Source organism: Pongo abelii, chromosome 1, assembly GCF_028885655.2.
Source record: "Pongo abelii isolate AG06213 chromosome 1, NHGRI_mPonAbe1-v2.0_pri, whole genome shotgun sequence".
Taxonomy (NCBI): Eukaryota; Metazoa; Chordata; class Mammalia; order Primates; family Hominidae; genus Pongo; species Pongo abelii.
The window spans coordinates 47,237,501-47,250,263 of NC_071985.2; the positions used below are offsets into that span (position 1 = coordinate 47,237,501).

General features: G+C 47.5%; 2 protein-coding genes across 3 annotated transcripts in view; one reads left to right on the forward strand and one right to left on the reverse strand.

Annotated features, from left to right (window-relative positions):
* SYT2 (synaptotagmin 2) overlaps positions 1–12,763 on the forward strand; it is a 527,556-nt gene that overhangs the window by 378,480 nt on the left and 136,313 nt on the right. The gene's annotated exons all lie outside the window — the stretch shown is intronic.
* The window catches only part of LGR6 (leucine rich repeat containing G protein-coupled receptor 6), a 95,380-nt gene continuing 92,165 nt past the window's right edge, over positions 9,549–12,763 (reverse strand). For both annotated transcript variants that reach the window (XM_054523131.1, XM_054523137.2), the window contains one exon: positions 9,549–11,287. In XM_054523131.1, the coding sequence (XP_054379106.1) occupies positions 10,032–11,287 (1,256 nt within the window). In that variant the 3' untranslated portion in view covers positions 9,549–10,031. The remainder of the gene's footprint in view (positions 11,288–12,763) is intronic.

Consider the following 12,763-nt stretch of genomic DNA (forward strand, 5'->3'; position numbering starts at 1 on the left):
GGCAGTGCTGCTTACAAGTTGTGTGACCTTAGCTTTCTACTCAGTCCTATTTTTTCAGGTTTTGCCTCTGTAAAAGGGATGATGATGATGCTTAAGACTCATGAGGTTGTTGTGAGGATTGAATGAGATGATGCATGTAAAGTATCCAGTACAGGGCCTGGCACAGTGCTGACATTTATTGAGTGCTTAGCAAGGGCACTGGGGGGATGGAGACAGCGATCCAACCACAGGTGGGTCTTAAGGAGCTGCCCTGCCCACTGCCAACTTGCCAATCTGCTCTGTTCCTAGGATAAGCAAGCTGAGCTGTTTCTCAACTCCAAACCCCTAATTAAAGAGATGACATCCATGACTGATCATATAAACATTGCAGATTCCAAGTTCCCCTCTCCTGCTGCCCCCAACCCCCCTCTCCACCTCTCCCCAAAAGCTATCTAAATAAGAACAGATTTTACCACCCACCTTGTGGGCAGACTCAGCTGAGGCTGGAACTAGCTATTTATCCTTCGGCTGCTGCGGGAATTCAACACATACAAATAAAGCTCCTTTTCCAGCCAAGTGTGTATTTTTCCATCAGCGTGTGGCCCCCCTGCCCAGGTTGTCTTGTTTAGGTTGGGGCAACCCAAGGGAGGGAAGGACAAGGAAGGGGTGTGGGGCTATGATTTCAGAACCTGCTCCCCGGGATGGCTGGCTGCAAGATATCTTACAATCCTGGACCACACTGGGCTGCCAGCGAAGCCCAGGAGAGGTTTGGGTGATGGACACAGACATGCTACACACAGAAACAACACATTCCACTTTCTCCTTGCTTCTTGGCAAGTCGCCCCTGTCTCCTGCCATGGCCCCCAGAGAGCATCCATCCCTCTCACCATCTCTTAGTTTGTATCAGCGATGACAGTTTATCCAGAATATCGCGCTCATTCTACCTGCCCTCCCACCCCAATACAGGGTTTTTCCCTTTCATGTGCTTGTTTTCCTTGCTCACCTTTCCCCCTGATCCCACATCCCAATAGAGTGTGTCCCCTTCCTTCCACTGTCTCCCTCCTTTAACCAGGACCCTGAAAGTCTGTGCTTCAAAAAAAGGGTCTGCTGTGACAGTTCCTCCCCTCAAACCTTCCATCAGAGGCAACTTTTCTAGGGGGTGAGTTCTTAGTCTCTACATTGTCTCTAGGCCTGGGAGTTATTGCCATGAGCTAAGTTAAACCCTTCACATGAAAAAAAAATCTTTTTTTTCCGAGACGGAGTCTTGCTCTGTCACCCAGGCTAGAGTGTAGTGGCGTGATCTTGGCTCACCGCAACCTCTGCCTCCCGGGTTCAAGCAATTATCCTGTCTCAGCCTCCCAAGTAGCTGGGATTACAGGTTCATGTCACCATACCCAGCTAATTTTTGTATTTTTAGTAGAGATGGGGTTTCACTATGTTGGCCAGGCTGGTCTCAAACTCCTGACCTCAGGTGATCCGCTCGCCTCAGTCTCCCAAAGTGTTGGGATTACAGACGTGAGCCACCGCGCCTGGCCTCATGAAAAATCTTTTTAAATTTTTTCAATAACCTTCAGAGTTTAGATACTATGATTATCCCCATTTTACTTTGAAACTGAGATTCAGAGAGGTTAACCTAAGGACAACTGGCTGTTAATGCTAAGTCTGGGATTCAAATCCAGGGATGTATGACTCCAGAATCATATTTGTCAGCTGTATGGATTCTGTTCTATTTTTTTTTTTTTGAGACGGCGTTTCACTCTCGTCACCCACGCTGGAGTGCAATGATGCGATCTCAGCTCACTGCAACCTCCGCCTCCCAGGTTCAACCAATTCTCCCGCCTCAGCCTCCCAAGTAGCTGGGATTACAGGCACCTGCCACCACACCCAGCTAATTTTTGTATTTTTAGTAGAGATGGGGTTTCATCATGTTGGACAGGCTGGTCTCGAACTCCTGAACTCAGGTGATCCGCCCACCTTGGCCTCCCAAAGTGCTGGGATTACAGGCGTGAGCCACCACTCCTGGCCCTGTTCTAATAATTTTACGTCTGCCTCCACAGAGTAGCTATGGGATAATGGGCAAGTTTCTCCCCTTCCATTTCCTCCTCTATAAAATGCAGGCATGGCTTGAACACTCTCTGAGATTTTTCCCAAAGCTGACACTTGACAGCTCTGCAATTCTGAAACTTCCTGTGTAATCCAGGGGCTCAGGGCAGAGCCTGTGGATCTCTGGTTTAGTGATGAAGTAAATTAGGTTGGTCTGTTGCTTTCTCATCTTCCCTTTTTATTATCTTTACTTCTTCAGCATTCTCTTGCCGTAGGTTCCCTGCTAACCTGCTAAGGATCTTCCACCCAGGCCCACAGTCTCTACTGTTAACTCATCCTCACAGTACTTCTGTCTTATCACATACTTTTGCTCATTGAAATTCCTATTAGGCCATGCATGGTGGCTCTTGTCTGTAATCCCAGGACTCCGGGAGGCCGAAACAGAAGGATTGCTTGCGTTCAGGAGTTCGAGAGCAGCCTGGGTAACATCGTGAGACCCCCATCTCTACTAAAAATTAAAAAATTAGCTGAGTTTCATGGTGTATGCCTGTAGTCCCAGCTACTCAAGAGGCTGAGGTGGGAGGATTGCTTGAGCCCGGGAGGTCAAGGCTGCAGGGAGCCATGATTGTGCCACTGCACTCCATCTTGGGCAACAAAGCAAGACCTTGTCTTACTTTTTTTTTTTTTAATTTCATTCAGTAACTGCCCTCTTCCATGCTATAGTTGAAAAGAGGTCAATGGGTTTACTCCTGGGCCGTAGGTAGAGAGCAACGCAGAGGGAGAAACCTATCTGGCTTCTTTTCCATGAGGGTGACAGAAATCTAACAATCTCACTTGAGCAAACAAAAGGTATTGGTTCACAACCTGAGAAGCCCAAATGTGCTTTCAGGCATGGCTAGGTACAGATGCTCAAATAATGCCATCAGGATTCATTTCACTCCAAGTGGCAAGACAGACACCAGTCCAGCAACTCCAGTGAAAGAGTACTTCTTTCCTATCAGCTCCAGCAAAGTTCCCAAGTCGGGTCTCATTAGAAGGATTTGAGATGTAAGCTCATCCTTGGACCAATCACTATGGCCAGGGATTAGAATAAGCTGATAGGGTCTGGGTTATATTCCCACCTCTGGAACCTGGCCTGGAGTCAACCCCACCTGAAAGGTACGCAGTAGAGAGCAGTGGAGGTAGTTGCCTGAAGAAGGTCAAATTGATGTTACCAGAAGAAAGGAAGTGGCCATTTCCTTTCTTCTAAAGGAACAGATGCCCTGGGCAAAGGGCTACGGGCTATTCCTAACCTGAAGGAATAAGTAACTATGATGGTGGAATTTCAACCTCTGTGGTAGCCAGGGAAGAAGCTGTTATAAAGTAGAGGGTCCAGGAACTTGGTAGCCTTCAAATCTCACCATATAAATATCTGCCCGTTCTCGGATCACGAGGTCAAGAGATCGAGACTATCCTGGCAAACACGGTGAAACCCCATCTCTGCTAAAAATACAAAAAAAAATTAGCTGGGCGTGGTGGTGGGTGCCTGTAGTCCCAGCTACTCGTGAGGCCGAGGCAGGAGAAAGGCGTGAACCCGGGGGGTGGAGCTTTCAGTGAGCCGAGATCGTGCCACTGCACTCCAGCCTGGGAGACAGCGAGACTCCGTCTCAAAAAAATAATAATAAAATAAATAAATAAATAAATAAATACCTGCCCATTCTGCGTTATTTACATCGTTATTTACATCTCCTGGCCAGATGGCCCCTTTAGGTTGGAAAACAGAATCCTAATGGATGTACTTGGATATATTAATTTCTTTTCTTTTTTTTTTTTTTTTTTTGAGACAGGGTCTGGCTCTTGCCCAGGCTGGAGTGCAGTGGCATGATCTCTGCTTACTGCAACCTCCCAGGCCTCCCACTTCAGCCTCCTCAGTAGCTGAGACTACAGGTGCATGCCACGATGCCCAGCTAATTTTTGTATTTTTTTTTTTTTTAAGAAATGGGGTTTCGCCATGTTGCCCTGGCTGGTCTTGAATTCCCAAGCTCAAGCAATCTGCCCACCTTGGCCGTCCAAACTGCTGGGATTACACGCATGAGCCGCCATGCCCAGCCTATTAATTTCTTAATACTTTTTTCAAAAGAAATTAATTGAGCACCTTTTTTTTTTTTTTTTTTGTGCTAGACCTCATGAAAAGGATTGAAGTTACAACAGTGAATGAGACCAGCATGATCTCTGCTCTCATGGAACTTTCCTGCTGTGCCTACTGCCCATTCTGAGAAAAGTAGCCCTGCCCACAGCCCTTGCACAAGGGAAGCCCTGAGCAGTTATATTTTGTCCAATATGACCCCACACAAACATACCCATTCACACAGTACAATTTAGTGAACCAGGACACATTCCTGGCCTAAGAGTGATCAACCCACCTGTTGGCCATTAACCTATGATTTGGCCTATCGTAGAAAAGGAAGTTTGGCTAGTTCGGTTCTCTCTCAATCTTTCAGGACATTACCCTTGGAAATTTAAAAAGGAAAACAACAAGGAAATTAGCCCAGGAACTGAAAGCTGAAAGGATGCATCCAGAGACCTTGAGGAAGGACAGGGATCATAGTGAGGTACACAGAAGCAGAAGTTACCCATAAACACAGGCTATGAGTCAAAGGAAACAATTCATTTATGCGATAAATAATCATACCTTTTCTTTACCCCATTGCTAGGCCAAAAGAATTATTCTGCCTCCCTTATTGCTTCGCATGTATCCTCTGAAAAATTATTCTTTTGACCCAGCATTTCTACTTCTAGGAATTTATCTTACAGATATATTTACTTACACAGGTGCTAAATTGCATTCATGCAAGGTTACTTGTTAAAGTATTGTTTATAAGAGCAAAAGAGTAAGCAACCCAAATGTCCATCAGAAGGGGAATAAGATGAAATCATGATACATCTACATAATGGGCTATAACCTGCTTCAAAAATGTTAGAATGCTTTCTTTACTGATGTGGAAACATCTTTGAGCTATATTACAGGTTAAAAAAGCAGAAGTAGAACTGTGGTGTGCTACTTTGGGTAAAAAAGAAAAATAAGCATATATATGCATCTTGCTAGTATATATATTTTCAAAACTCTGGAAGGATATATAAGAAACTAATAACAGTGGTAACCAATGAGGGCTTGGGAAGAGAGCCAGTAGGGACGGAGATGGGAGGGAAACTGTTAAGAATGTGTTATTTGAACCACGTGAATGTATTACTTATTCAAAGATTAAATTTATGAAAAGCTTTTTAAACAAAAGGGGTGGGTGGGGGCAGCTGATTGTGGTTGAGAAGCAGCTAGATATAAAAACAGGCCTCCAGAGAGCAGCTGAACCGGCTAATTGTGGGCACCACAGAGAATAATCACAGACTAAATTCAGAATGGCCTGTAGTTTCAGGTACTACAAGGCCCAGTCTTACTGTTCTTTTTGGCCTTGGATTTATTTGCTGAGATTCTGCTTCTCTTATTGCTTCACATGGATCCTCTCAAGAAACACGTACTTACTTGAGTTAACACCTGAGTTTCTGTCTCTTAATCCAGTCTAAGAAGAACAGCTGAAGAAATGGTCTTCCCTGTAGTTGAGCCAGAAAGATGGAGGGTTTGAAATACTCTGTTTTCAAGAGTGGAGGACAGGTACTCATGAAGGCACCAGTTTTCCACTCAGAAGGGAGTCAGGCATTAGATCAGTAAAGCCCTAATACCATTCTGGGGCTAGCACCTTGGCCCCATGATTGCAAATTTTGTTGAATTCAATCTTCCCTCCCCTGAGAAGGGGCCACCTGGTTGTCTTGAGGGCATCATCCCACTCTGAAGCAAGGCTGGGCCAGGGACAGGGGGGTAAGGATTCCCAAGGCAGAGAGTGCGTGAGAGAGTGCACTCAAGGCCAGGAAAGCAAGCTGATTCTTTGGGGTTCACATTATCAGGAAACCCCAGCATTAGGGTTGGGTCTGAGAAGGTGTTCAGGGTCTGAATAATGAAGGCCCAACCTGCTCACTGCTTTATTTTTATTTTTATTTTATTTTTATTTTTTTAAATTTTTTTTTTGAGATGGAGTCTCGCTCTGTCGCCCAGGCTGGGGTGCAGTGGCGCGATCTCGGCTCACTGCAAGCTCTGCCTCCCAGGCTCATGCCATTCTCCTTCCTCAGCCTCCCGAGTAGCCAGGACTACAGGTTCCTGCCACGATGCCTGGCTAATTTTTTTTAATATTTTTAGTAGAGACGGGGTTTCACCGTGTTAGCCAGGATGGTCTCGATCTCCTGACCTCGTGATCCACCCGCCTCGGCCTCCCAAAGTGCTGGGATTACATGCGTGAGCCACCGCACCCAGCCCACTGCTTTCTTTAGATTTTTCTATGTCTAATCCAGTGGCAAGCACGCAAAGGGCACTTTGATATAGGTGAGTGGAATGGATTCTGATGCCTCCAAACTTCAACCCTGAGCCTCCTTGGCTGTGCCCTAGGTGCCCCAGAACTCAGAAGACAGGTTAAGGAAGAGCCTTGCCACTGATCACTCCTCTCTCAAATACCTCTGGCCACTTCCATGGCCCCACCAGAGGCAGCAGAAAGGAGTCGAGGGACACACATCGTACTTCACTTGTGCTTTATTATACAGAAGAATCCAAATATTTACATCTTGACAATCCTTATACTTCAAGCAACTGGAGAGGGCATGGAACTGAAACTCAGAAGTGATGTGGGAGTGGGGGTGGTGGGTGGGGGGTAGTGGGTGGTGGGTGGGGGGTAGTGGGTGGTGGGTGGTGGGTGGGGGGGTGGGAGAGCTTGCTATGAAGCAGAGCAGAGGTAGTTAGATGGTACCAGACAGGATCAAGGGTTCTAGCTACTGTAGTTCTGATGTTGGTTTATGAAATAAGAAGAAATAAAAAAAAAAATAAATAAATAAATAAAAATGTTTAAAAAAGGTTAAAAAGATTTAAAGAAAACATAGAAGAACAAACAAAAAAAACGTTCTAGCACTTCCCATCATTGTCACTCAGGCCTATTTATTGTCAGCTCTTCCTTTTTCCTTTCCCCTACTCTTTAGACCTTTTATTCTTCCTGGAAAGGGAAACTAGAAAGATATCGGAGGCTAGAGGAGGAGAGAGGAAAGCAAGGAGAAAGCCCAGCTAGGGGCTCTGTTCATTCATCGTCTTCAAATCTCAGCTCTGCGTTTTTTGGATTTTACCATTGGTATGTTCAAAGTTGCTTATAAAAACCATTTCTGCCATAAGAGGTTCTCTTCCACAAATCGGTCTGAGATGAGATTGTGGTTGGCACCAGTTGCCAATGCACAGCACACAGAGCACAGGGCAACACACAGCCAGTCAGCAGTTCTCAGCGCTGCCACCACTACAGCCCTCTTGGACAGATTCTTCCCCATGGATACCGTTTTGGAAGATTTTGTCAACCCAACAAAATGCATTTACATGCATTGAATAATTTGTTTTTTGATTTTGTGATCAAAGACATACATAATCTTCTGTGGATCATAATGAAGATAACCAAAGGAATAACATACTGACTTGCTAGAAATTCAGTCAAAATCAAAAAACCAAGAAACTGTACTGCTCAGCTTTATTTCGGGTAAGTGTACATCGACCAGACTTTCTGAATAATGAAAATAGTTCATGGCAAACACCTCCACTCCCTTCCTCCACACCTCTCCTCTAATGAGAAGGTTCAGCAGATGCTCCTCTGGCCAGCAAATGTCTGGATCTTTAGAAGCAGATGATAAGGTGACAGTGGTGCTACCCTTGAGCTTGCAGCTAAAAATCACTGGTCCCCTTTTCATAGAAGAGGCCACCTGTAGGGAGCAGTTCCTGTAACTCCTAAACCTCTAACACATGGCCACTGTTCTCCACCTCAACACAGACTCCCTAACTCCAAGGAGAACAATGATCACATGGTGTGGGCAAGAAGTGAGAAGGGATCTGGGGTGACTTTTTACAAGTCAAGGCTCCCAAAAATTGTACAAGTTTTGTCATCCCTGAAGCAAGGAACTCCTTTCCCTGATAAGAGTCACCAATTCTCAGTATCCAAAGTAGAGCAAACTCCTTCCTTTAAAGGCTCTTGATCAGCCCTGGGGAAACTGGGAGAGCAGGGTTCTCAAATAAACAACTGATAAATACACCTGCCATCATTAGCGAGTACCTACACTGAGGCTGGCCTCATGGTAGGACCCTAAGATTCTTCTGGGATTACAAGGTCAGCACATTCTGCTTCAGAGCCTATAAGAGATCAGGCAACTAGTCAGATAAGATTTAGAAATGTAGCAAGTTTCACCCATGGAGCTACCCTACCTACCTCAGCCTAGGTAGCCTTTTTGTCCTGTGTCAGAATTTCCACTAGGCATTGGGGACAGCAGGGAGATAGCAGAGAAGCTAAGCTGCAGAAACTTGAACTACAAAATTAGAAGAAGGGCTTTCTTCAGGTTTGTTGTTTTAATAGTGGAGCCCCTGGGGATAGGGCCTGGCTGACGACCTGCCAGAATTCAGGAAGAAGATTGTTTTCCATCTGGTCTCAGAATTCTAGACTCCTGTCCTCTAGATGTGACTGATGTTAGGGTACCCTAGAGCAAGTCTTGCACTTTGCTGAGTCTTGGATTCTCTTTTTATGTCTCCAAGAATTACCTTTAATGTCTGGAAGGATGCCCCAGCTCTTACCGCTGCACTCTCAGATTGAATGTGTGTGTGTTTGGGGCTGGGTGAGGGGGGCATTCTGGAAATGCTCAGACACTTGGTAAACCACAGGTAGAAAGGTCATGAGGGGAGAGGCAGAAAGGTCAGTGGCCTATCTGAGACACCCAGGGTCCCAGATAACTACAATTTCCTAAAATTCAATATCTACAATTCAAATCTCTCCTGTTTTCTGGCAAAGGCCTCCTTGTCCCAAAGAGTAGGCAGGATCTGGCTTGTCACGGGGTGGCAGGGGCATCTGGTGGAGAAGCATAAGAAGGCAACAAAGACCAGAGGGAACCCAGACAGCCCTGCCAGGATCCAGGAACCCTACTATCCCTCTTGCAGCAGACAAACTTTCACTGGTGCTTGGGCTTGCTGGGGTTGATGGCAGGGTAGTGAGAGAACACACAGGGATCCCTTTCTCCCTGCCCCAACTCAGGGGTCTGAGTCTGGAACCACAATGGCAGGCTTCTCCTCATCCTTCCCAGCATGGGATATGAGAGGTGGGAGGTAAAGTGCTGAGTGTCTCTACTGGTGGATGGAATCATCAGTTACCTCTGGCAGTTCATTCTAGGATCAGGGCTTTCAGGAAGTGGTGGCATTTTGTGATGTCACTCGGTAGCACTAGGTGGTACAGAGATGAGCTCCCTGGGAGAGAACAGTGCTAAGTTCTGTCATGTTAATAGATATTCCAGGAAAACCAAATAAGCAGACAAAAACCTGTTACCAAATAATTCAGGGAACTGGGTTAAACAAAGTTCAATAGATTTTACTACTGTAGGACTTATCTCTTTATTACACTAACATGCACTGTGAATCTCTAAGAAAAAGACATCATGTGTAATCTCTTCCAAAGCTTATTTTAATAGGAAGTCTTTATGCATGGCATATGTCAAGATTAATGGTACACGGAACACATTTTGTATCCTATCCATGAGTCACATGGGAAATCACCTTCCAGGCCTTTCTCTGTGAGGTCTCCCTGTCCACTGTGCCCTGATCAACCCTCCACCCCTTCACTGTCTTCACTTCCCTCATTTCCTTTAAGCAGACAAATGTCCAGGTCTCTGGTCCACAGCTTCAGACATGACAAGGAAGACGCCCAGCATGAAGGTGAAGCTGAGGAAGGCCAAGGGAAAGCCAGGCCAAGAGGCACTCGGTGATGGTCACAGGAGAGAGGTGATCAGTGGAGCCAGGGACTGGGCCATCCTGCTATGGATCACACTGCTGAGTTTTGGTTGTATTTGTTTTAGAAGCAGCCATCATTCACCGAGGGGGAGAGAGGAAAGGGAAGAGAGGGGAAGAGAAGAATGGGGAGGGATATTTACACGTGTGAAGCAAAGGCCAAGCCAGAAGGCCGAAAGCTGCCACCCGCTGACGAGCCTCCACCTGCTGGCGTAGATCCCTCTGCCCTCAGCAGCAGTTCTCCATCCATGGAGGGTTGGGGGTTCCCAAAGTGGTTCCCCTCTGGCTCTACACAATGGCTGCCCTCCAGCCTGGGGGCCCCTGGCTGCTGACAGGAGATGAGGGTCACTGAGGGGAAGCCATAGGTCTCCAGCCCAGGGGGCTGGCCAGCTTCAGAAGCTTCCAGAATGAGATCCACATCAGAGAAGGCCACCAGGGCCTGAGTAGAATCGCAGGAGCTCTTCTCCAGCTCCCCAGCCGCAGCATAGTCTAGGGGCCCTGAGGCCCCTGCGCGGGGCAGAAGCCGCCGAAGGTCATCCCGGAAGTGGGGGTTGAAGAGCAGGTAGAGCAGCGGGTTGAGGCAGGCAGGCAGGGGTAGCACCACCAGCAGGACAGACTTGACGGCCTCGGGCGTGACAGGGAAGAGGCCCAGCATGGAGGCGAAGCTGAGGAAGGCCACGGGACAGTAGAGGAGCCCGTCTGCAAAGATGAGCCAGGCCACGTGCCTCACCATGGCGCAGTCCCACACGGCCTCAAAGTCGCCCCGCGGCAGGTCACAGTAGAGTTTGATGTAGGCACCGGCCACGACCAGGAAACAGAAGGAGTTCATCATCACTAGGGCCACGGCAAAGCCCAGGGCTGCTGGCTGGCCCTCAGGGGGCGCGTAGGGCAGGCAGAGTGGGGAGGCCCCGTATTCTCCCACTGAGGCCAGGGGCAGCGCGGCGGCCAGCCCTGCCAGCGCCAGGCAGCCCAGGACCCCTGCTCGAACGCTGCCCAGGGAGGGGGTCTTCCCATAGGCCCGGACGCAGGAGACAGAGACGCTGCACTGCACTGCGGCCAGAGTGAGCAGCAGCACCGACGCTTCCGACCCAAGTACTGCCAGGAAGCCAGTGGCCCGGCAGCCCAGCCCCATCTCCCAGCGGGCTCCATACTCAGAGAACTGGCCAAAGGTCAGGGCATCGACTGAGGCTAGAAGGCCACAGGAAATGCCAGTCAAGGTGTTGGCGCCTGCAATCGCACCTACCACAAACTTTACAGGGGGCAGGGGGACAGGCCCGCCAGCGAACACGGTCAGCAGCACCAGTCCATTGCAGAGCACGGAGAGCAACACGATGGCCCACACGGCCAGGCGGATGCCCCAGCTTTCAAAGAGGTACTCACAGGGCTTGAAGGGGCCTGTAGGAGAGAAGATTAGACATTAACCCTGGGCCAGAGGATGGTGGGACCAGGTCTTGAGGACCAAGGTCAGCCTCTGTATTCAGAGAATTTCCAATCAAAAGGAGATGAACGTGGCCCCTGCCCTCGGAAAGCTCCCAGTCTAAGGGAGGCTGACCCAGTTTCTGGCCCCAGAGAACTCCTAGTTGGAGGGTCTCTCACCTTAGAGAACTCCCAGCTGTGGGACATAAATGACCCTTCTTCCGAAGAGCTGCAAGTGGGGTGAACCCTAACCCTCCTCTCAATACACCAGAACATAGAACGCATATAGGCCGGGCATGGTGGCTCACGACTGTAATTCCAGCACTTCTGGAGGCTGAGGCAGATGGATTGTCTGAGGTCAGGAGTTTGAGACCAGCCTGGCCAACAAAGAAAAACCCCATCTGTACTACAAATACAAAAAATTAGCTGGGTGTGGTGGCGCGCACATGTAGTCCAAACTACTTGGGAGGCTGAGGCAGGAGAATCACTTGAACCCGGGGGATGGAGGTTGCAGTGAGCTGAGATTGCTCTATTGCACTCCAGCCTGGGCTACAGAGCAAGACTCTCTCAAAAAAAAAAAAAAAACCACATATAAACACACACATGGTACAAATTAATACAGTACAAACCCAGACACTGAGGAAATGTTAAGTGACGGACAGCACTGGAAAGAAAGGAAGGACAGGCTGCCATCAAGGAGTGGAGAGGGTATCAGAATTGGGAAATATGGTGGGTAGGGACAGAGGCGTGAGGGACTGCCCAGACAGTAACCAGTCTATGCCTGAGGCTCTGTTTCTCTCAGTCAGTCCCCAGTGATCCACTAACTCCTCCACTGACCAAAATATTATACCAGGCTGGCTCTCCCTTGCTCTGTGAGAGGGGTACAGACCACATTGAATATTTGTCAGTCAATCAGTATTTTGGAGGTAAAGTGTCTCAAGTAGAGTAAATCAAAATACAGATGACTTCTGGGGTTTTCCAACCTGGGTCCACACAAGATGCATGAGATCCTGGTGTTTTCCATCCCTCTCTCCAAAGTCTGTTCCTAAATCACCTTCTAACTTTGGAAATATTATTTCTTCATTTTCTTTGGCTTTCTACTCTTGTTCTTCAGTGTGTTTCTAGGTAGCTTGGGAATTTGAGAGGCTTTTGTGGGAGCTATTTTTAAACCTTTTTTTCTTATTACCAAATATAATAGGTGATAATTGTAGAAAGTTTGAAAACATAACATGAAAAAATTAAAATGACATGAGACTTCACCTCTCAGAGATAACCCATTATTTTGGTATGCTTCCATCCAGTCTTTAAAAAATACATACATATATATAGGTTTTTAAGCTAAATTAAGATTTTACTGTTGCTATCATTTGGATATGGTTTGTCTGCACCAAAACTCATGCTGAAATGGAATCCCCCAGTGTGGCAATGTTGGAGGTGGGGCCTACTGGCAGGTGT